This window comes from Dermacentor andersoni, chromosome 5 (assembly GCF_023375885.2).
Source record: "Dermacentor andersoni chromosome 5, qqDerAnde1_hic_scaffold, whole genome shotgun sequence".
Taxonomy (NCBI): domain Eukaryota; kingdom Metazoa; phylum Arthropoda; class Arachnida; order Ixodida; family Ixodidae; genus Dermacentor; species Dermacentor andersoni.
In genome coordinates this window covers 191,972,420-191,996,735 of record NC_092818.1, presented here as the reverse complement: position 1 = coordinate 191,996,735, position 24,316 = coordinate 191,972,420, and the positions used below count along the sequence as shown (strand labels likewise).

At 45.9% G+C, this 24,316-nt stretch overlaps 1 protein-coding gene across 1 annotated transcript in view; it reads left to right on the top strand.

Moving 5' to 3' along the window:
* The window catches only part of LOC126531761 (uncharacterized), an 80,921-nt gene that overhangs the window by 25,821 nt on the left and 30,784 nt on the right, over positions 1-24,316 (top strand). Inside the window, exon 2 of the mRNA XM_050179468.2 lies at positions 12,518-12,897. Within this exon, the coding sequence (XP_050035425.1) occupies positions 12,518-12,897 (380 nt within the window). The remainder of the gene's footprint in view (positions 1-12,517; positions 12,898-24,316) is intronic.

Below are 24,316 nucleotides of genomic sequence, written 5' to 3'. Positions count from 1 at the left end.
GGGTCTGGCTACGTGACATTTGTATCTGTTTAATGTTTGGCTAAATTTACGTGGTACACCCGGCATACAATATACGAATATATCTACGTTGTAAAAGCGTGTAGATGTTAAGGATATACGCCGATGTGCATACTTACAAAGAGCGACACAAAGAGAGTTTAATGAAATCTGACGGCGTATATTGATACGAACACTTGGTCGAACACACCGGCCAACGGAGGAAGGTTATATTTAAATTATTCGGAACACTACCTGAGTTTCTGCGAGCTTACGCATCGCTGAAACATGCATGCACGTCCACTAATATCCGGCCCGGTGGACTCCCTCGGTGTCGCAACGCGGCAACAGCTATAGCGCGTCAGAAGCAGGTGCCTATAGAGTCATCATGACGTCAATGCCTTTAGAGAAGAGGCTGTCCACAGGAGGTAGATTGTGCGGTGTCACTCGTCTACCAGGAAGACACTAGGCCAGCACGTCCGCGCATCGTCGTCCGCTGACCGGTCCCTTTCCGACCGCGGCCTTCGCGTGACGTCCCGTGCGATTACCCTCGAAAAGCAAACACTACACACTGGCCCCTTCGTGTTAAACTCTTTCGAGCTCAGTCCGCGTGCTTTGGTAGTGGCCGGGAGGTGGTCCCGAGAATCACGGACCTCGCGTAAGCGCCTGCCTGGCACGGGGGATCCCCTTGACGCGATTGCGGTTGACGGTGCATGCAGCCAACCTCGCTATACCTCTACTCGTCAAGCGCTTTCATCATAGTTGTACCACCTGCTTCCCGAACGCTGCGCAAACTGTGTGTACTTGTCCACGGTCGCACGCTCCGTCTGAGATACCAATCACCTCCCAATAACCACGCGTCTTCGAGTTAAAACGGACGTCCCCTTCGCGTGCAGCCAAGCGGCGCTCGGCTCTTAGCTCCTCGAAGCCACTTTCTGGTCACTCCCCTGTCTTATTTCTTCTTAAAGCCCCGCAGCGTTCGACGCGCACACGTGTTACCTGTGCCGCCGAGGGGCGCTGCGGCGCCTTTCCTCTGGAGTGGCTTGGATCTGCAGGCGCCGAACAGGGGTGCGCTCTTCGGCCGGGAAAAGCCGGACTGCGGTATGCAACCGGGTTCAAGAATCGCGATGGCCCCAGGAAGATCGATGACCACCCTGAAAAGACCACTCGGGCGGGGTCAAGGCGGGAGGTCTCTCCGTGGTGGCCGCGAACAAGGGAGCCACCACTCTTGCGCTTCCATGCTATCGCGATGCCGACACATCGATCGAGGAAGAGCTCGCAGGAAGCCGTTGGTCTCTTCTCTAGCTTCGAGAAATAGTGGCATTTTCATTAACAACGTTCTTGCAATTCGTTTTATATCAACAGCGTCCTACTATATATATATATATATATATATTGACACGTGCACTTGTATTTGTTGGGCGACCACGTTTCGCCGTCTAGCGGGTCTTGTCGCACAGCGCGGGACGCGCTTGCGTGTGTGCGAGGTTTCTGGAGGGTTGTCGGTGCTTCTGTCCGCGGTCTGTTGTCGCCGAGCCTTGTGTTGTCTGATTTATTCGCCTGACGCGGGTGGTGTGGAGCTTTGTGGGGGGCGCGCGGGTCCCGGCGATTGGTCTGGAACATTCGACGATTCTGTGTCTGGAACATTCGATTCTGTGTCTGGAACATTCGACGATCAGCTTGGCCCGCTGATCAGATTTCCGACGATCGCCGACTGTGTTCGCCGCTTTCGTTGTGCTATAAGTGCAGCCTGTTTTGTGGGCACAAGTTCGCCCAATAAAAGTTAGTTTTCTCGTTCACAGTATTGCTACTGTGTTCTTCTACGTCACCACCACGTGACAATATATATATATATATATATATATATATATATATATATATATATATATATATATATTTATATATATATATATATATATATATATATAAATATATATATATATATATATATATATATATATACATATATATATATATAGTGTCCCACGTAACTTTAGCCAAACATTAAAATTATGCAAATGCCACGCAGCTGGACAGAATCACGATAATGCTGTTTGCCGTCGCTTGGAGATACATTATTTTTCGCATACTGCATAATTACATAGTTAGTCTTAATTAATTATTTAACTTCTCAAATGTTAGAGTTAGTTGAAAAGTGTCAATTAGAAGATTGTAGAGCAACATGAATAGCTCCCGGACAGGTTTCTGTAGCTCGATACCTACTATACATAGAAGTGTTTTTGCGAAAGTGAAAGAAGCCCTCGAATACACGCAAAGTGCCTCGAGTGGCCAGTCGCGCTTTAGTGTCTGCCATATGCGCTCCAACCCCTTTTTATTCTTCTGTAAGTTTCCTTCTCATAATCAGGCTCCCCCGTGAGTAACTGATCGAGGTAAACGTACTCCTACGGAGACTTTACAGGCTTACTGGTGACCTTCAACTCTTGTTCCCTTGCCAGGCTATTGATGATTGCCTTTGTCTACTGCATACTAATCTACAACCCTACTCTTAGACTTTCTCGGTTAAATTCCTCAATCATACGTTGGACTTCATCCCCAGTGTTTCTCATCAGGACGATGTCATCTGCCAACCAAATGTTGTTTAGACATTCGCGGTTGATCCTCACCCCTAAACCTTCTCAGCTTGAATACTTCTAAGCATGCAGCGAATAGCAATTGAGAGATTGTGTCTCATTGTCTGACCACTTTCTTGATAGGTATCCTCCTACTTTTCTTGTGGATGATTAAGGTGGCTGTGGAATTTCGGTAGATATTTTCCAAGATATTTACGTAAGCCTCCTGTACTCCTTTATTACACAATGGCTCTATGACTGCTGGTGTCTCTACTGAATCAAATGCCTTTTCGTAATCTATGAAAGTCATATACAGAGGCTGATTGTACTCTGCGGATTGCTCGATTACCTGATTGAAGACATGGATGTGATCCATTGTAGAGTATTCCTTCCTGAAGCCAGTCTGTACCCTTGGTTGACTAAAGTCCAGGGTTATCCTTACTCTATTGGTAATTATCTTGGCGAACATTTTATATTATACTGGGAGTAAGCTAATGGGCCTATAGTTTTTCAATTTTTAACGACTATGTTGTATAATGTTGGCATACCTCTAGTTCTCTGGGACCCTTGAAATCGACAGACAGTTCGTATAAATGGCCGCCAGTTTTTCAAGCATTATGTCTCCTCCATCTTTGATTAAGTCAACTGCGATTCCATATTCTCCTGCCGCTTTTCCCCGTATCATGACTTGCATGTCCTTCTAACTTGATAGCTAGTTAGAGAAAGAGCATTTGTGACCGGTTAATTACTACTTTGAATGCACGTATCGTGGCTGCTCTGGGTACTGTACAGGTCAGTATAGAATTCTTCCGCTGCTTTTATTATATCTTCAAGATTGCTGATGATATTACCCAGCTTATCTTTCAGTGCATGCATCTTGGTTAGTCCTATGCCAAGTTTCCTTCTGACTGATTTCATGCTGCGTCCATTTCTTACGGCTTCTTCAGTCGTTCTCACGTTATAATTTCTAATATCACTTATTTTCGCTTTGTTGATCAGTTTTGACAGTTCCGCGAATTCTAGCTTATCTCTTGGGTTGGACACTTTCATTCTTTGTCGTTTCTGTATTAGGTCCTTTGTTATTTGGGAAAGCTTGCCTACTGGTTGCCTTGGTGCCTTGGCTCTCACTTCAATTGCTGCATCTGAAGCCAGCCAAGTTACGGTTTCATTCATTACCTCTATGTCATCTTCATCTCTCTATTCTAAGGCTGCATATTTGTTGGCAAGTACCAGCCTGAATTGGTCTGCTTGTACCCTTACTGCGTCTAGGTTGGTCTGTCTCTTCTTGACCAATTTTACTCTTTCTCTATTCAAATTGAGGTGAATCCTAGACCTCGCTAACCTATGATCACTGCACTTTACCCTACCTAACACTTCTACATCCTGCACTATGCTGGGGTCAGCAGAAACTATGAAATCTATTTCATTTCTTGCTTCGCCATTAGGGCTTTTCCGGGTCCACTTTCTGTAGCTGTGCTTTCCGAAGAAGCTGTTCATTATTCGCAGCTTATTCCTTTCCGCGAAATTTACCCGCAGCTCTTCTCTAGTGTTCCTAGAACCGACGCTGTAGTTGCCAATTGATTGTTCACCAGACTGCTTTCCCCCACTTTTGCATTGAAGTCACCCATGACTACAGTATACTGAGTTTGCACTTTTCTAATTGAAAATCTTAATAAAACTGATCTATTTCATCATCATCATGACTGGAGGTTGGAGCGTAGGCTTGTGCTACCTTTATTCTATACCTCGTATTAAGTTTTATTACCCTACCCGCTCATTAATGCTGTATAATACGTCAATGTTGCCCGCTATGTCCTTATGGATTAGGAGTCCTACCCCACATTGCTTTTTATCTGGGAACCCTCTATAGTAGAGGATGTAACCATTTGTCAGCACTGTATAAGCCTCACGAGTTCTTCTAACCTCACTAAGGCCAATGATATTCCAAACAACGCCTAATAGCTCCTAAAAGAGTCCTGCTAAGCTAGCCGCACTCGACAGAGAGAGTTCGGGTGTTATATGTTGCGAGGGGCCGAAGTACGAAACTTTTGATATAGCGAAGCACTTGGAAAGGCTCGGGTATAACTACGGAATTGCACCGTGCATAGAGCGTTTTCAAAGTATTGGGTAGATTTCGGACAATGGAAGCAGAACGGTTGTATACTTCCGAAGGGTGCGAGAAACCCGTGTTGCACAGCTTCGCTGTCTTTGATGTATGAGTTGCTCGGATTGGCACGCGTACATCTGTGCATATTATTTTGTAGTGGACGGCCTGGCTGGAACGTGAACTAGAATGTGCGCTGGCCCGCCATATTATCCGAATTATCCGCATTACTCTTCTGCACAGTCATATAGACCACAGCATTAAAATAAATCCGACTTTGTCACAAAGAAAGCTTCGCTTTAAAAGCAGGAGTGATCCATGATGGGAAACACGCGCCGTATTTTCCCCAAAGCCGCTTTTTTCATTGTCATATAAAAGAAATTACAGAATTTTTGTAAGAAAGCAACACACGTAACCTGTACGTTAAGTACTGTCCTTTGTTCCAGCTATTGTGTCGAGACACCAAGTGCAAAACGAACGCCGGTGTTAACGGAAGTAAGAACTTACGGCGTTACGCTTTGCTAATTTCTTTAGTGCAGAAAGAAAAGCTGTCGGTGCCACTTAACGTCGCTAACATGTCCATTACACACTAATTAAAACAAGAAGCAAGAAAAAGTAGTACGTATGTTGACGTCAACCGCTCCAACTTCTATTGCACCCAGGGAAAGCGCAGACTAATGTGATAACAACTGCTCAAAGTGGCTTGATCGTGGTTTCAGATGATCGCCAAATTGGGGCAGTGCTCGAACTTTAGTACTCACAGTACAAGGCATGCAGCAAGCATCCTTTCTCTCTCTCTCTCTCTCTCTCTCTAATTTTTTCTGCATATTTTGGCGCGAGAGGGATGGCAAAGGATACGTGTAGAATGGGTTCCGAGAACGGCGTCTTATCGGAAAGGCAATGCTCATTAGGTACTGGTTACCTCGGTCAAACCAACCCGATCGTCCAATTAACACTGTGCCGCACGTCTTGGAATGGTGCCGTAGGATAATCGGTGGCCGAACTCACAAACAGTTTTGATACACGTTAGGAATAGCTCCTTGGCTGGCCTTGGTAAATTAGCCATTAGTCTGGGCGAGTCGAGATGGTTGAAAGGTGCATGTGTGCTGTCTTCGCGCGCACCTGATTTTTGAGGTCGCTTAATGCCAAGTTTCAGAGACGCGTGGACGGGAGAGGAAAAAGAAGCGGTCGCTTCTCTTTGCCCGCACTTGTCATCACCCCAGCGTTGTGACAACGTGCGTTCGCAGTCATTGAGTGAGGTTTCTTCGCGTTTGCCTATGCGTGCGTGACATCACGCTTGCAAATTATCAAGCAAATATTTACTGCAATTACACGACAGATTATACGGCCTGTGTCTCTGACTTTGATTATAGCTTCATGTCCCCTATAAATATTAGTGCTGAAGGTATTTCAAAACTAATACGCGATGTAAAGGTGTCTACATCGCGTGGCATTGACAATATTAATTCTAAAATTCTAAAAAAAAGCACGTCAGCTATGTCCAGTCAGATATTATACTACATTTTTCAGCAGTCTTTATCAACTAGTCTTCTTCCTGAAGACCGGAAGATAGCCAATGTTTATGCGCCATTCAAAGATAGAAACAGACACTCACCTGGTAACTACCGTCCCATTTCGCTAAAATGCATTTGCTGTAAGCTTCTCGAGCACATCATTGCCTCCCATATATCTAACCAACTTGAATCCAATAACTTTTTCTTTCAAAATCAACATGGCTTCCGTAAAGCGTTGTCTTGTGACACTCAACTATGAATAGTAGCAAATTTATTGACTGCGTCTTTCTTGACTATGCAAAAGCCTTTGACAGAGTTGCTCACTGTCGCCCTAATAGCTGTTTTTAGGATTGACTCATTAACATTTTCCTGGCTTTGCGATTTCTTATCTTATCGGCAGCAGTTCGTGTCTGTGAACTTTAGCTTCTCCACATCAGTTGTCCGGTCAGGTGCTTAGGCGGAGAGTTTTAATTTTTCCGGAGGGGAGGGAGGAGGGGGCGCTGGGGCCCGACCAGCTCTTTCCGAACCCCATATATATATATATATATATATATATATATATATATATAGTCATATCATAAGAAGCCACCAGACACTTAACACCAAGAACAACATAGGGGAAATTACTTGTGCTTAATAAATGAAATAAGGAAACGATAAACTTATGGAAATTAAAGTGGATGAAAAAACAACTTCCCGCAGGTGGGAACCGAACACACAACCTTACGCGAAATGCGAAGGTTGTGGGTTCGGTTCCCACCTGCGGCAGGTGTGGCCTCATTTCGGTTACTGAGTGAACTATACAGTGTTTCTCAACTATCGTGTGCCAAGAGTTAAATAAAAGAGCAGTTGCGTTACTCGAAGAAAACCTAGTGCATATTGTTTCCAATACAGTGGAGTAGTCGCCAGTAATTATTTCGTTACTGAGATTTAATTTAGTAATTGCAATCAATTATCTAACTCGAGAAGTACTGTCCTAATTTTCAAAGTGTCAATTAAGCATTTGTAGGCATCCCCAAATGACATCTAACTGCGGTGTTTTCAGCGACGTACTAATTGCGTACAATCTTTTGCGACTGGCAAGGAAACCTCAGGAAATATGAAAAATATGACGCAAGTGTGCTACCTTGATACTTTGATAATTAGGATAGCACGTCTCGAGTTGGATAATTAATTACAATTACCAAATTAAATCTCAGTAACGAAAAAATTACTGGCAGCTACTCCACTGCACTGGAAACAATATGCACTAGATTTTCTTCGAGTAATGTATTGCTCTTCTTTAAACCTTGGTGCATGATAGTTAACTGGTACACCCTGTATATATTTATAACCTTTGCTTGCAAGTGACCATGTTTCCATTTCTAATAGGCGTTGCAAATTATTAGAAGTGTGTTTTAATGAGTCGTTAGCTTTGCTTACTGGAAAGAGAAGCGATACTGAGACACATATATCAATCACGTGCATTTCACACGCGATTGGTAAAAGACTCTGTCGAAAGGGTCACTGAAGTCTATAGATTTTTTTCATTGTCAAAAAAGCATGCAAATCTATTTGAAGCGAGGTGAGCATACAGCAACATATTCATTCTCTAGGCATGGGCTATCCACACCTTTAGAAGTAACAGTTAATCGGGTATCCCCATCTCTTTCAAAAATATCAACTTTGTCCTGAGTGTATATTTAAATATATTGTGTATGTGCACGGTGTTTGCAGTGGAAATCTTAAACAATGTTGAAGTGAGAAAATACGGATGAGGCAGCCGCCGCTAGTGCTTCTAATGCGCTTGTCCTCCTATTGTCATAATTTGCAAAAGTAAGGCGAAAGTATGAATTAGAAGTCGTGCACGTCCGCGCCAACAATGATGCAGAAGCTATTAGCCCCAATAAAATTTCAAGTGAAAAGATCGAGGAAATCCAAAAGAAACCTCAAATGATTAGAGTGACAAAGCTCTGGTAATGGCACTTTAGGTGTGTGTGTGTGGGGGGGGGGGGGGGGGGGGGGGGGCTTCGGCATCTACGGGCGGCGGCTCTGCCCCCCTCCCTCCACCAACCCCGGTAAACCTTGGAGGGGGCTCAAGCCCCGGCGCCTCCCCCCCGTAGTCGGCGCCTATGGTCAGGTGTACCCCAGCGTAGTGTATTAGGCCCTCTTCTCTTCCTAATTTTTATCAATGATTTTCCCAGTAACATTTCCTCCTGCATATGCGGATGATTGCGTAATCTACACAACGATTAGCTGTCATGATGGCCATCTAACTTTACAAAATGACCTTCACCTAGTTAATCAGTGGTGCAACCGTTGGCAAATGTCCTTAACACATCTAATTGCTGCGTACTTTCCTTCACTCGTATTAAATCAGCTCTTAAGTTTCCTTACAAAATCTGTTCGGCTGAAGTTCCTCGTGGCTCTGCTTACAATGGAATGGCGTTCTATTAATCTTGCCTGGAGCTCTCACATCGAGAGGATATGCGCTAAAGCTAACAGAACTTTAAGGTTTTTACGTCGTCATCTACATCGTTCCCCAGCTATGATCCATCAACAGGCCTAGCAAAGTTTTGTACGCCCTCTACTAGAATATGCTTCATCCATCTGGTCTCCTGATCAACAATACCTAATAGACAAATTCAATCCATCCAAAATCGTGCTGCCCGCTTTATAACTTCCAATTACAGTCGTCACTCCAGTATTACCCAATTTAAACGCGATGTTCCCCTTCCTGACTTCGATTCCTGCCGCTCTGTTGCCCTTCTATGCCTTCTTTTTTAATAAATACTACTATAACTCGTAGTCCAACCGTTTGTCGCTTGAAATTCCTTCTCGCACATCTACTCGACTTCATAATCATCTCAGTTTCAGGCGCATTTTTGGACGCACACAGTCATTCAATAAATCTGCATTGCCGGGCGCCATCGCACTGTGGCATAGCCTGCCAAATCATATTGTTTCATTAAAAGATCCTACCAAATTTCGTGAACAATTCTTTTCGATCAAGTACAAGCCGTCCAGTAGGCCCACGATTACGGCGGTAAGGTTAAACCTTACTGTCCCGACGTGGGAGCCACCTGCGTCAGCCTAAGGGTTGATCTTCAGGACATTAATAAGGTTCATCATACCATACCATCGCTATGTTTACGACTATGTCTGACTATGTTTTAAGACTCTGTATTGTATTCGCCTTTGTATCGTTTTACGACTTTGTATTGTATCGTGTTCCCTAGATTTTGTTTTTATCTTTTTCTATGTTTACCAGTGTTCCTTTTTTCCTAGCTTCCAATGTACAAATTTATGTTTCTCCTATTATGCAGTTCCTTTTCTTGCCTTTATTATTGTCATTTCTCTATAACCCCCCCCCCCCCCCCCCCTAACCAATGCTCCTGCGAGCCTGTAGGGTAAATTAAATAAATAAATAAATAAATAAATAAATAAATAAATAAAACTAGGAATCCTATTTTCTACAGCTCTGTAATACCTTGCTGCATCGCTATCAATGCTTCTCCTTTAGGGCGAAATAGCGACCTTTTTGAGATATTTGTTGATTTATTTTCCCACGCGATAGTGGATGCCGTGCATAATGTCTCCGGGTTGCAATCGAAAATTTTTTAAATTTAAATTAACGCGAGGACTAGATTTTGTCCCCGTGCAATGGTAAATGAGTAGCTGTGATGCGATGAAATAGTTTACAAAGGCAACCTCTGTTGTGACCTGCACAGCGGTTCTTTTCACAGCCGCCGATCGAGAACACAGCGCAGAATCTGACGTGATCTAGTTGTCGACGCCACATGCGTTGGAGGATAAAGAGGTTCGGTGAGCCTTCGACACAAGCTTCAGCAGTATTACGCTTTCTGCGGGCGATCAAAGTGAGACAACTCTTGAAGATGATCCCCAAGGCCTGAATTCATAAAAAAGTACTTACACTAGAGCTGTTCGCCAGAGCATATGCCGGGCATATTATCAGTGAAGGCCGCCGGCAAATGTCAAAGAGCACTTACGAACGAAAAGCTTTGAGTCCGACCCCTAACGCCGTGTTCTTCAACGAGTCATTTCGTTTTCCCTTTTCAGACCGCAGCTCTTAGGCCTCCGTTCGTGCGTGGAGGGTCGTCCTCGGCGTCGGCGTAACCGGCAGAACAAAAGAGCCTACCGAAGGATGAAAAAAGAGTGAGCACGGAGAGCGGCGGAAGATGAAAGACAGCGATAGCGAAGAGAGCGCGAGGAGGAAGGGGAGGAGGGTACAGTGGAAGCATGAGGAGAAAAGCAGAGGAGGAGGGTTCAGCGGAAGCATGAGGTGGAATGCGGAGTAGGCGAGTATGACGAAATGGTGAGGAAGAAAGCGGAGTGCCGCACGAGACGTTCTCCACCACCGAATAATAAAAGAAGAGCAAACGCGGAGCGCAGCGGAGGGATTGAGAGAGTACGAGTGTGAAGAGGAAGAGGCGCTATTTCAGCCCTTTAGGGAGCACGACTCAGCGGCTAGCGGAGGATGAAAGACAGCGATAGCGACGAGAGCGCGAGGAGAAAAGCGGAGGAGGAGGGCACAGTGGAAGCATGACGAGGAAAGCGGAGGAAAGTATGGCGAAAGGGTGAGGAGGAAACCAGAGTGCCGTACGAAACGGGCTCCGCGGCGGCGACCAGCTACGAGATGGTGCCATGGTAGCGTGCGCGGTTACTTGGTCGCCGATGACGTCATTACCAAGGCATGCGGCTAGCGCGTCCATTGATACCATATATGGAAACAAAGCGCTGCTGTGGGCTTCTGATCGACCCACTATGCATAATGCATACGCTTCTTCGCATGCGCCGCCGCCGCTAGAGAATGCGCGCCGCGTCCTCGTGATCACGTTTTCTTTCGGAACAATGAGCGACGTAACCGGTGAAAGTGCTTCGTCTGGGGCTGCTGCTAAACGAGCTACCCGAGCAGAGGCTCGCATATTGTGGGAACTGCGCCACCGCTGCGCAACAGTCCACGCCAGCTGACCCCAGTCCTGGCCTGCCGCGCCTAAGAGCGTGCAGCCGAGCCTCGAACCACCTTTCGCGCCCACAAGCGACTTTCCTCCTCTTCTTCGACTGCTGGCTCTAATGCCGCAGCTTCCATACTGCCGCTACCTCTGCGAAGGCGATGATGGCACTGGCCCACGGCGGCTTACAGCGACGGCACCGCACCCCAGGCGGCAGGAAAACCTTGCAGACTGCTACACCCAACGAGGATCGGCGGAGCAAGCAACGTCTAAGTCACCAAGGTCTTCCAGGAACCCGAAGGCCCTAAACCTGGCTGGCTTCCCGGACATACGCTATACGCTTCGCGAAGATACGGCAGACAAGGTGGTGGAACCTCCGAGTTGTCGAGGTCTTGCAGGAATCAGAAGGCCCTAAACCATTCCCGTATGCACACCTGCTCCGGTCTTCCTCCGACCTCGTTCTGACGAGTGCACGCAGCAGGTCACCAGAAGTAGCAGCCCCCGCTCGCTGCCATTCCACCGCACAAGACGACACCGCATCGCACCACCCAGTTAACACGAGGGGAAGATCGTAGATGATGATGATGATCGTCGGTCGAATGGTGCCGCTTACTACCGTTGGCAACTGACCTCAAGCGCCCATGAGCTCAAACGCCCAATAATTTTTAAAGGGAGCTCACTGAGCAATTTGACGTCGATTCGAGTATTTTCTGATATGATATTATTCTTTGCCCTTGGCCACTTTTGGTATTATCAATCGATCACGTCGCCGACTACAACGCCGGATTTTCGCTTAATGGAGCATATATTTTATTCGCGTTGAAAATGTACACTATACGTTGGTTAACGCAGCACAGTTTTAAAAAGTACAGGGAAAACAATTGAACGCGCGATATGCAATATATTGGTAAGTGACAATAAGCAAAATAGTACATATATCAAAAGGCATAGCTACACAGCATAAGATATTATTAGGCATGAAACTATACAAAAGATATAATATTTCATGTTTGAATGTATTCAAATATGATGATTGTTTATGTGACTGTGGTAAGTTATTGGATTTTTATTGCTGAAAACGAAGATGTTATTTTTGAACTAAGTGTTCCCAGTGCTCCCTTTGTACTTTAAATAAAGCCTGCTTTATATTGGGCAGTGTACACAGCGAAACTTTCTGATGTTGTGAATACCCGGACGTGGAAATTGTTGGATATTAACGGGGTGAGACAACTACACAGTATTCGCTACACGATATTCGATTCGCTCCTGATACTATTCGGTTCCGTTGGCTTCTGTAACTATTCCACCTGTAGTATTCGATTCGGATTGCAAAACTACTGTTAGCATCCCCCCTACAACGGAGCTGTGCCTTTCTTGCAGCCGGCTACCCAGACGTGAGCGCCGCGTACCTGTCGGGCGGAGGCGCCTCGTGGCCTTCGTCCGCGTTCCCGCTCAGTCCGGCGGCGTCTTCGGTGGACGCCCTGGCTGGCCCTGCTTTCGCCGCGCAGCAGCAGCACTCGGCGCCCGCCCTGAGCCCCTCGGCGGCGAGCGACGCCCTGCAGGCAGGCCGCGAGCTGCGCAAGGCGCGGCGCAACCGGACCGTGTTCACCGAGGGCCAGCTGATGGGCCTCGAGCGGCGCTTCGACTCGCAGAAGTACCTGTCCACCCCGGACCGCGCCGACTTGGCGCGGGTGCTGGGACTCACGCAACTGCAGGTCAAGACCTGGTACCAGAACAGGCGCATGAAGTGGAAGAAACAGGTGCGCGCACCGGTCGTTTATATCGCTGCGGCCGAAGCGCGGCCCGTCACCCTTCGTCGGTTGTAACCTTTAGGCGTGACGGGTAGGCTGAACCCGTGCTGCGAAACACTCGCATGAGCGCCGCTCTGAAGCAGTGTTGTGCCCTTAATGAAATCATCGAATAGATGAAAACGGGTGAATAAATACTTCAGATGTTTCACTTCCATATATTTGGCTGAATATTATGTGATTAATGGCGGAGAAGATGACGGTCCACGTCTACCATTTCTAAATTTTGCGTTCAAAACTGCAGCACCGTTACGCCAGAGCACCATCGCAGATTTAGAAGCATTTTCCCATGTGTACGTCGCTTTCGGTGTTGAAAAAGGCTTCAGAACTTGCTAGGTCGAGTCCTCGAATCGTTGACGATGCAATGCAATCTTTCGTTTTTCGATAAGTAATTGAATAGTCCAGACGCTGTGAAAATTCATGACGTCAGCGGTAGCAAGTGTGGAAACTTAAAGGTGTCGTCACCGCTCTTCTTTCGTTATGGCGCGTTTCTCGGTTTTAAAGCCTCCTCTCAAGTATGGTGAGCTTTCTGTTATCCGCTGTGCGTATTTACCCATCATACCTAAAGTATTCTTCGTATGTGCCACTTATTGCTCAGGAAGACAACTTCTGCGTTCCACTTGAAGTCGAATAGCACAATTGGAATTGGCCGCAAATTCAAACTTGCACTTATGATTAAGTCCAGAATTGCAGCACAAAATTCATGCCCATGGACACGCATCTATATGGCTGGTTACGCACTAGCAACTCTTGCTTGTGCATGGCGATAGCGGGTGAATGTCGCTCAGATCAATGAGGCAGTGTGAGAGAACATGGGGCAGGACATACACGAACACGTACCCACAGTGCGTGCGTGTGCGTGCGTGCACTCGTGGAAGTTGCTCGTGGAAGCGTACACCCTGTATTAACGCGATAGCGTTGAGGGCCCCGTGTCGCCATGTCGGCTTCGGCATCCGGAGCCGGCGTCCCTCTGAGCGAAACTTCCCGTATATATTTAGGTATCTGTATATGACCTTGCTATATGACATGCGGTATACGCGGGCTATACATCCACACCATTCTATCACTGAAGTCGCTCATACCTTGTCTTACATCCTTGACAAAGTTATTTCTCGGAATTTTGAGAATGACAGCCCACAAACAAATGTCATAAAAGAAGTGCGAAACAATAGCAGAAACCAGAAAATTACGTAATTTTTTTGACGCGTCTATGCACTAACCTGCGGAATCGGACCACACAAAAGGGCGCGTTTTTACCAGAAAGCTCGCTTTCGTGCACAGCGTTCGCCGCCAGCGTTTCCCGGTAAAGGTTACATAAACTGCAGTTGCCGGCAAGCGTGAGAAGCAGTCATGGATCTCCGAATGCGTTAAAAGCGAAGCTTAAGCATCCTCCAATTTATTTAGCATAACATTAGAGCACTCTTAGAGCTCTATTTTTATGCGAAGCATATTACGAGAGCTCAAACCAGCTCCTCAGGCGCGGTGGTGTCGTCTTCAATGACCTTTGACCCCATGCCATACCACGTGACACCGTGACGTCACGACAGAGGAGAAACGGTGCTCCAACTCGCGCCGTCGCTCGCGGCGTCGCGGCGGTATATAAGCAGCTGCGCTTGTTTCTAGGTGGCTTTGGCTCAACTCTTGCAAGATGGGCTGGGTGGGAATCGAACCAGGGTCTCCGGAGTGTGAGACGGAGACGCTACCACTGAGCCACGAGTACGATGCTTCAAAGCGGTACAAAAGCGCCTCTAGTGAATGCGGTGTTGCCTTAGAAACGAGCTGTTTCTAAGGCTCAGGCGTGCGTCGCTTGCTCAGGCGCACATTTCGTTGCCGCGCCGAACGCTGTGTTGCTCGACGCTCAGCGCGTCCAATGCGCGGCGCGTAGTCGCTGCGCCGTAGCCCATTGTCTTACACCCCTTGGCGGGTCGACGGGAACGCTGTCGCGTTCCACTCTTGAAGGCGAAGCAGAGTAACGCATGAGTTGTTTCTTCGTCTAGCCGAACCAAATATAGCCAAGCAACAGCAGTTCACCAGGCTAAAAAGTGGTTCAACAACTAAAATAAAGGCTAGTATGCTTCGCATCCTGGGCTTAACCTTAGCTAAGCCACAGCCATTTTTTTTTATTGCCATCACTAAACAAGATGCTGACACTTAAGAGACGGGGCAGGGTTATTCCTTGGCTCACGAGAAAAACTAAAAATAGAAGCCATTGTGGTGAAGGGAACGTTTAGGTTGTTGTCATGAGATCTAGAAAATACAGTGTTCCGAAAAGAAAGGTAAAAGACAAAACACAACGGTGAGGAAGAAGAAGTTTGGTCCTTTCGGATCGCGTCCTTTCGGAGACAGCGTTTCTTCGGCTTCGAACGTTCCACGTTCGCTGCGGCTTCCGTCACTTGGCCAGGTTTTGGGTGATATTAGGCTTTACTAGTCTTATTTGTTGAGCTCTCACTGATTCTAACGCCAGCTTCATCCTAGGCTGATGGCCATAAACTTCCCCGGCAGGGGTTTTTCCCCATGGGCGGCCTCCATTCCAACGGATGAATTACCTTTAGATTTGTTCATCCGCAGTGGTGTGAGCAGCATCCCGGTGGCTCTGGTTCCTTCGAATGGAGGCTTTATACGTCTGACCAAACCCCAGGCGATCCATAAATCTCTGCATGCTGCTACCTCTTCATACCAGACCATCACGGAAGTGAGGCAGTTCGGCCGCGGAGGTATCGTGTGTCGATCGCCAGACCAGTCCTGTGTCGCGGATTTGCTTAAGTGCTCATCATTCGCGTCATTACCGGTGAGTGCCTACATCCCTGCTCACCTCGCCTGCACTAAGGGAATAGTCAGAGGTATCAATGCTGATCTTTCTCCCGCTGAAACACTAGAGAGATTGGCTGGGACTGGAGTAATTGCTGTTTACCGATGCAATCGAGTGGTAGAAAATAAGCGGGTCCCAACAGAATCGGTGATCGCAACTTTTGCTGGAACTTCCTGCCCATCAAAGCTAAAGGTGTGGCCCCTTGTGTTTAGAGTTGAACCCCTGGCGTAGCGTCCGATTCAATGCAGTAATTGCTGGCGATACGGCCATAGTATGGCAGGGTGCAAATCAAGACAACGTTGTTGCGCATGTGGGGAAGAACATGCTCAAAGTGATTGTAGTGCCCAAGAAGAGCGGTGCTGTCTCTGTGATGGAAAGCATCCAGCCAATTATTTAAATTGTTCTGTTAGGGCTCAAGAATTACAGGTGATTGAAATAATTGATCGACGACGCTGCTCTAGGATGGAGGCCATTAACATTGTGAAAGCAAGGACATCTGGCATGCGGGGATACTAGGCAGACAAAATCTTACCGCGTACCTATCACTTACTGCAGCTATAGAGCCGCTGTGGAAGAGGCAGTTACAAAAGCTATGGAAAGGTTGGAAATGAGCCTTGGTGAATGTATCTCACAGGCCGTTTCTAGTCATTTATCTCATTTGATGCAAACTACCTGCCCAGCTCCTGTAACAACGCAAACAGTTGATCCTGAGCACCAAACTAACCATAAAAGATCAGATGCCAATCCTTGCAATAATGATATTGAACTTTCAACTCCTTCTTCGACGGGCCCTACAACTTGTAATCTGATTAATACAGATTTGGAGATGACAGAGGTGGAACAAAATGTTCAAGCATATAAAAGAACCATGTCTTCTATTAAAAAAGACTCCTCCCCCGGTCCTCATTCAAAAGCTAAGAAAAGTCAGTCCAGTGTGGTGCTAAAGGAAAACATTTTACAGAAGGCAGTTTCGACTGCGGCACTTTCCAAAAAATAGGATCACTAAAAGTGCTTCAGTGGAACTGCCGCTCCTTATATTCTGCTCCAGTAGATTTAACTTGTCTAACTTCTCAACTTAATCCTGATTTAATTTTGCTGCAAGAAACGTGGCTAAATCCTGAGAAATCTTTTCAAATGAAATTCTACAGATCATTTCGATTAGACCGTCCTACAAAAGGTGGCGGATTAATTACATTTATCTCATCAAAAATTTGCCATAAGGCTAAAATACCATTTCAACTTTCTACTCCAGAGTGTGAAATCCTAGCGATAGAGCTGGTTCTCCCGGGATGTTGTCCCTTTACCGTAGTTAATGTATATTTTCCATCTGGCGTACAGGACACTAGGCCACTGGATAGCGTTATTAACTCTTGTGGACATGACATTGTAATCACAGGTGATTTCAACTCTCACCATATCTCATGGGGTTTAAAAACAGATTTTTGCGGCACCCGATTGTGGAACTGGTCGTTCGACAATCGACTAACGTGTGTAAACTCCGGATCTATTACGTTTGTGAGAGGCCGATCTTACTCTTCACTAGATCTTACATTCTGTGGCCCAAGTCTCTCCGTAACTTCTTGGTCGACTATTGATTGCTCGACAAGCAGTGATCACCTTCCAATAGTATTTGACGTTGCACGTCCTGTAACGTTTATGAGTGATTAGGTTTGAACTTTCATAAATTACAACATTTTTTAAAAATGCTTGGGAAATGTTCTTTCCCCTCTGTCTGATGCGCCTACAGAACAAAAAACCACGATTATCTGTTCCGCTTTGGAAAGTTCTCAAAAAAAGGCTCAATTTGAGATTAGATCGAATAAAAGAAATTCTTAGAGTCCTTGGTGGAATGAAGCATGCACTCGAGACTACAGAAAGAGAAAAGCTGCTTGGAAAAAATTATTGCATAACCAGAGTCCCAAGAATTGGAGTGACTATAAAATTTTTCGAGCTGTCTTTAAACATACAGTTTCTAAAGCCAAAGATGAATTCGACTGGAAGCATTTTGATTTCTTGTGTAACAATAAAAATAAGCGTGCATTGTTCCGTTTTCTCTGCGGTAGAAAAGTTCTTCCGCGTCAAATTAATATTGACTCAAAATCTTAAATAGCGATGAAATGAAACAATCGCTATAAGAAATCGCGAAGGGATTAGAAATTTGATTTTCTTCTGTCTTGCCAAGTTGATCTCGCTTACTAGGGCATGAGATGATTTTACAGAAATCTCCATGTTAGAATTGGCTGAAATCGTGGAACGACTTCCAGATTCAGCTCCCGGTGTGGATGGGGTAACATCTACTATGATCAGAATTTTATTTAAGGAAGCTTCAGATGACCTTTTAGCTATGGTAAATTACTCAATTCGGTTCTCATGGATTCCGTCTGCGTGGAAAATTGCTAAAGTCATCCCTATTCTTAAATATCATGGGGACGGATATACAATAGATAACATTAGGCCGATTGCGCTAACTTCAAATTTGGTTAAATTAATTGAAAGAATTCTATATGCCCGTATGATTAAATTTATACAAAATAAGAACTTGCTTAGCCCCTGCCAAATTGGATTCCGACCATCATATTCAATTTGGCATGCTCACGTGGACTTAGAAAGTAGAATAAAATTAGCACGGCGACAGAGGCAAATAAGTGCTCTTGTGACATTAGGCATTTTCAAAGCCTACGACAGTGTAGAGCACTTAATTTTATTAAATATATTGCGAAATCTAGAGATTCCAAATAATTTTTCAAACTGGATTGGTGAATTTTTAAATGGAAGAACATTTTACTGCTGCCTAAGAGGCATTTCCTCGAGTATATGTAATCAATCAAGAGGTGTTCCTCAAGGAGCTGTCACTTCACCATTACTATTTAATATTCTGATGTGTTCCATTCCTCTTCATCAAGATGTACAAACATACGTATACGCGGATGACATTGCTTTCTTCGCATCAGACAGTGATATTCACTCTCTATATTATCGACTACAGAACTACCTCAACACCATAGAAACCTGGTTAAACGAAATTCGCCTTTCACTTAACGTTAGAAAATGCTCGATATTGGTTTTCCCCCTTAGCAATCCCGTTAACATATCGATATCATATCGCCTCGAGACTATACCTCAAGTGGAGTCGGTGAAATATTTAGGTGTAGTATATGACGGCTCCCTCAGCTGGCTCGGCCATATTGACCATATAGTTAAAAAAGGAGTGCGAGCAGTTGGTATGCTACGTAAGCTGTGAAACGGTCGGTCCGAAATGCGGAAAGATCCACTTTTAATGATATACAAAATGTATGTGCGGCCCATTTTAGAATTTGGATGTGTTTTATTTTGTGGGGCTCCAGCTTACAAATTAAGTCCCCTTGTTCTACTTGAGCGGGAAGCCCTACGACTGTGTTGCGGATTACCGAAATGTGTTGCCAATAACATACTACACCAAGAAGTCAGGTTGCCCTCAATATTGTGTAGATTTCGTTTACTGACGGTGCAAACAGTCTTAAAATTGTATGAATCCCCTATTACAAGAATGCAATACATATTCATTTCCCAGCCTGCGCTATTCTTCGGAGTACACTGGCATCGTTTTCATACACCACAGGTGGTCTTCGCACAAACATGGATCAATCCCTTAAATGTACGTCTCTGGGAGGTACCGACTATTTGTGATGTGCGAGAGAACCTACAAATTATATATGATGACATCTACCCAAATTATGCAAAACTTCTCTCTTATAATATATTAAACGACTTACAACAGGACCATTTATTGAGTTTATCTATAAGTACGGTCATAGCGACAGACGCCTCACAGTGTGAAGAAAAATCTGGAATTGGCATTTTCTCTCCCACTCTAGACTGGTCATTTGCAATCAGGATTCCAGACTTCTTTTCCGTGTTTTTGGCTGAATTTCTAGCTGTAGTTCTAGCCTTACGCAAACTAAATTCGTCAATATCGGCGGTAGTAATAATAACAGATTCTTTATCCTTATGTTCCTCGCTCACAGCAAATGGTGTCACTAACCTTTTACGTACATTTCATTTTCTAGTGCCTACCCACATAAATTTAATTAGATTGCTTTGGGTGCCTGGACATAAAGGATTAGTCATGAACGAAAAGGCTGACAGTCTTGCGAGAGCAGCCCTCAGTGGCCCTGTATTACCATTACTTCTTCCAATAGTTTACCTAACGACTACTAGATTCAGGAGATATACAATTATTCATAACTTTTTGAACCCAGATGTAGCAAATTTTTCAGAATATCGACACCTCCTATTCCCTTGGCCCAAAAATTCCTTTCACACCAGAAAAACTGAAGTCATCTTTACCCGATTACGTTGTCGAATGCCAAAATTAAACTTCTATCGTCACAGGGCTGGTCTGGTGCCCTCCCCTCTGTGCCCAGTCTGTGGAGAAGATGAAACAATAGATCATTTTTTCATATTCTGCTACCGTTTTACTTCTTTGAGAAAAAATATTCTAGAATCAAGATTTACACAGCTTGGTTTAAGATTTTCAATTATAAATATTCTTTCTCTAGGAGCCTCCTCTCTTGAAAAGTGCCACAGGGATATTTGCTCAACCGTGGAGGAATTTATAATTGCTACAAAGAGATTGTCTTGAATTCTTAAATATTTTATTTTTGTTCATTTCTTCCAGTTAGCTTTACCAATTTTAGTATTTCATAAAGATTGCCTAATTTCATTCAAATCTTGGCCAATCCCCCACAGTGGGTGTGCGCCATCGCATAAGGAATACCATACCATATCATACCATACCATACCATACCATACCATACCATACCATACCATACCACAGTCGCACTGCTGTCTCGCTCCCTAATGTTTTTGCATTTTTTCGACGTTTTGTCAAATAGATTTGTCAAAGACGTCGGACGACTCACCAAGATACCTTCCCTACCGGAGGCCGGGGGGGCCTTCGCCTCCCGTCGCTTCTATAGGAGCCTGCAGAAGAGCCCGATCTGGTAGCGGCGAGAGCTCCGTCATGACTACGCCCGACCTGACACCGGACCAGAGGCCACCGACTGACCCTGAGAGCAACCGTGACTGTAAGCGATGTAAGGCTACAGAAACAAACGACGAGTCTACGCTTATTGATGACTGTGACATAGCTGACATCACAGATCTGGACGATGAAGGCTTCAGGCTTGTGCGTCACCGCAAGAAGAGGACCGTCGGAATCCCAGTGATTATTACCCCTGCCACAGAAGGAGCCGACTTGAAAAAAGTAAATCCCGCTGTTCTATCTACGGAAATTGAAAAAATTCTTGGCGCATCTCCAGTTAGGAGCCGATTTACTGCTCAAGGAGCCCTGCTTCTAGATGTACAGACAGAAGAGCATGTGAATTCCCTTCTCAGCTGCAAATCAATCTCAGGGACTGCAATATCAGCACGAGTGCCCAATTTGTACCTACAAAACATGTGCATTATTAGAGGAGTACCGAAGTGGTACACTGACGAGGAACTGTTGGTATACCTAAAGCCACAAGATGTTTACCATGCAAGGAGAGTCACGCGACGCGTTCAAATTTCCGAATACGATTGGGAGTCCAGGCGAACCAGCTCCGTGGTTCTTACGTTCGCTCCAAATACAGACCGTCCAGAGAAGATCAACTTGGGCTTCACAAGACACGAGACCATTGACTACGTTGAGACACCGCCTCGGTGCTTCAAATGTCAGCGCTATGGACATGTGGCCAAGTACTGCCGTGGTGAGCAGCGGTGTAAGAGATTTGGAGGACCGCATGATTTCAGAACGTGCGCGCGCAGCGAGAACTTTCTATGTGCAAACTGTAGTGGTGGTCATCCAGCTAGTTATAGCAAGTGTCCTACGCGGGCAGCGGCGGCAATAAAGCGAAATAAAACGTTTATCTTGGGGCCAACAGAAAAGGATGAAAAAAAATATGACGAAGAAAAAGACGGAGAGTCGCAGAGAGTCAGACGAAATCAAATGGAGCTCAAAGAGTGAAACTGATTTTCCAAGCCTGAAGCCTTCTCCAGGAATCCAGGACACAGTGGTGCCAACGCACAGCGGACCGGCTAAAGCAGTCGAATCAATGAACACAGGCCCCGTAGACGAGAAGACTGCTGAACAACCGGAACAGCGAAGTTATGTGTCTGCACTGCAGCGACCCCAGTCGCGTTGCGATGAAAAAACACCACAGGAGGACTGTCAGCAGGTGCTACGTGCTCTCTTCAAGGCCTTGCGATCACACATAGAGAAGATGCCGGCGAGCTCGATGAAGGACATGCTCGAAGTTGTCCTGGCTCTCGAGTCAGTGATTCTAAGCTCTGCCTCTTCTTAAAGGGACACTAAAGGTTAATATTAAGTCAACGTGGATTGTTGAAATACCATCCCAGAAACCTCGAAACGCTTGTTTCGTGCGAAGAAGAGACTTATTTTAAGAGAAAATGCGTTATGAAGCGTCCGCGTACCTCAAGCGCAGTTCAAATCACCCGCCCTCCGATCGAGGAATATTGACGTCATGGTCTCATAGTGACGTTGCGCCATCGGTGAGTAAAACGGCTCCCGCAGACGGCGCTACGGATTTTCTGCACAAAACGCAAACGCGTGGCCAGAAACAGAGCCAAGACAGAGCCGACAGCAGCGCGAAAGCGGAAGTATGGTGGCTAGCGGAAGGGAAAGCGCACGACGATAAGCTAGTTCTTTATTTTATGACGCCAACTTCGACGCTCGTTGCAATGGATGACCCTGACAACGATACATTAGCTCGCGATGCTGGGCTCGAGTTCAGCGATTTAAGCACTGATGAACGTGACGTGCTGTTGAGGGCTCGCGCTGCCGGCGTCGTTGCGTACTACTACGACGACGGCCTGCTTTGGAAGGCACTTCACGCGACTTCAGTAAGTCGGCGTTGAACTCGTAATCCTCTGGACGAAAGTGCAGCGAGCACATTACGTGATTTTTCGGCTCTTTGCCAGCGCGCTGTGGCAGAGGTACGGCACTTAACCACTTCGAACGGAGAGGTTCACTCCTTGGCACACAGTGCATGATAAGTAACGTTGGATTCGCCGCTGCAACTGCCCTTGGGCAAGTTCCACGGACCGTTCGCGCATCCCACGACAACACATGGACGTGGCATTCTCGCTGCTTGTTCCAAATGCAAGTTTCGCGAGCCAGCAGGACCACCGCAGCACGACGCGATAAAGAAACAATTGAAACTCCAAAGCACGCGCGGCGCTAAGTCGAGCGCGCAGAGTCGAGCGAAAACGAAACCTTTCGTTCACCCATACTACTCAAGGGTAACGTCAAAATGTTATTTTTTTCTTAGAATCGAATAGAAGTAGACAAGTAGCATTTTCGTCCGTCTTATAATCTAATGAAGGGATCTTTTTAATACGAGTAGTTGAGTACTAGTGACATAAATTATGATGAGGAGTGCTTTCGTCATCGGGCTAGTACCGGAATGTCGCTGGGGGGTCTCAAATCGTGTCGTGCATTTACCTCAATTTCTCGGTTACTAAAGCTCTGTTCGCGATTATATTGACGCCTTAGACGTTCTAGAGCATTGCTTTATCACTTTAACTTGACTTTCTTGTAACCTTTAGTGTCCCTTTAAAGCACCTAGCAATACGGATGCGGTCAGGACACAATGTTCACCATCTCGCCCACAGGTGCCACTTATTATGCAATGGAACTGTGCGGGTCTTGCGTGCCATTTACCTGAACTGTCGCTTTTCTTACGCAACATGCCTGTGCCAATATTGGCCCTGTCCGAGGCTGGTCTTGCAAGTTCGAGATCAATTGCTGGTTATGTCGCACATGGAAACCAAAGTATTCCGACATTTCCAAACGGAAGCGCCATGCTATATGTCAGACGTGAAATACCACATTGCGTTCTACCAGTTCAAGACCTTTGCGGCAGCGCTTTGAAAGTCACTGCTGTACAAGTGCGGCTGGGAAACCGAAGCCTCAGCGTGGCCTCTGCATATGTGGCCTCTCACCTGAAGGTCTCGATGGGAGAAATTATAAGAGACCTCTGCAGCCGCTGCCCCCGAGGATTATATGTGGGGACTTTAACGTGCACCATACTCTCTGGGGCGACAAGGCGATTGATGCACGTGGAAAGCAAATTGTTAGTGCTTTAAACACCGAGGGACTCTGCGTGGCCAATGACAAACAGCCAACGTTTTTTCGACCACCGGCCTCTTACAGTGTAATTGACTTGACGTTACACGCAGCGGACATCCTCGCATCGTCAACGACGAGTAAAGTATAGAATGGGCAGTGATCATTTTCCTTTCTTCGTTAACATTTTTGGATATAGAACCAACGGCCGAAGATCCTGTCCTGTGACGCACTGGGATACGTACAGGGACGGCCTAAGCGAATCATCTGGAGACCTGTTCGCGGACATGCTACGTAGCAAGAGATTGGCTACCGCTGAGCTGAAGCTACCCGACCACTTCCCCGCTCCGGATCTAAAGTTCAAAAATCTATGCGCTGCCCGTAGAAGAGCGGAACGGAGGCTGATGAGGACGAAGGGCGACCCACCAATGAAGGCTATATATAACAGGATTAAC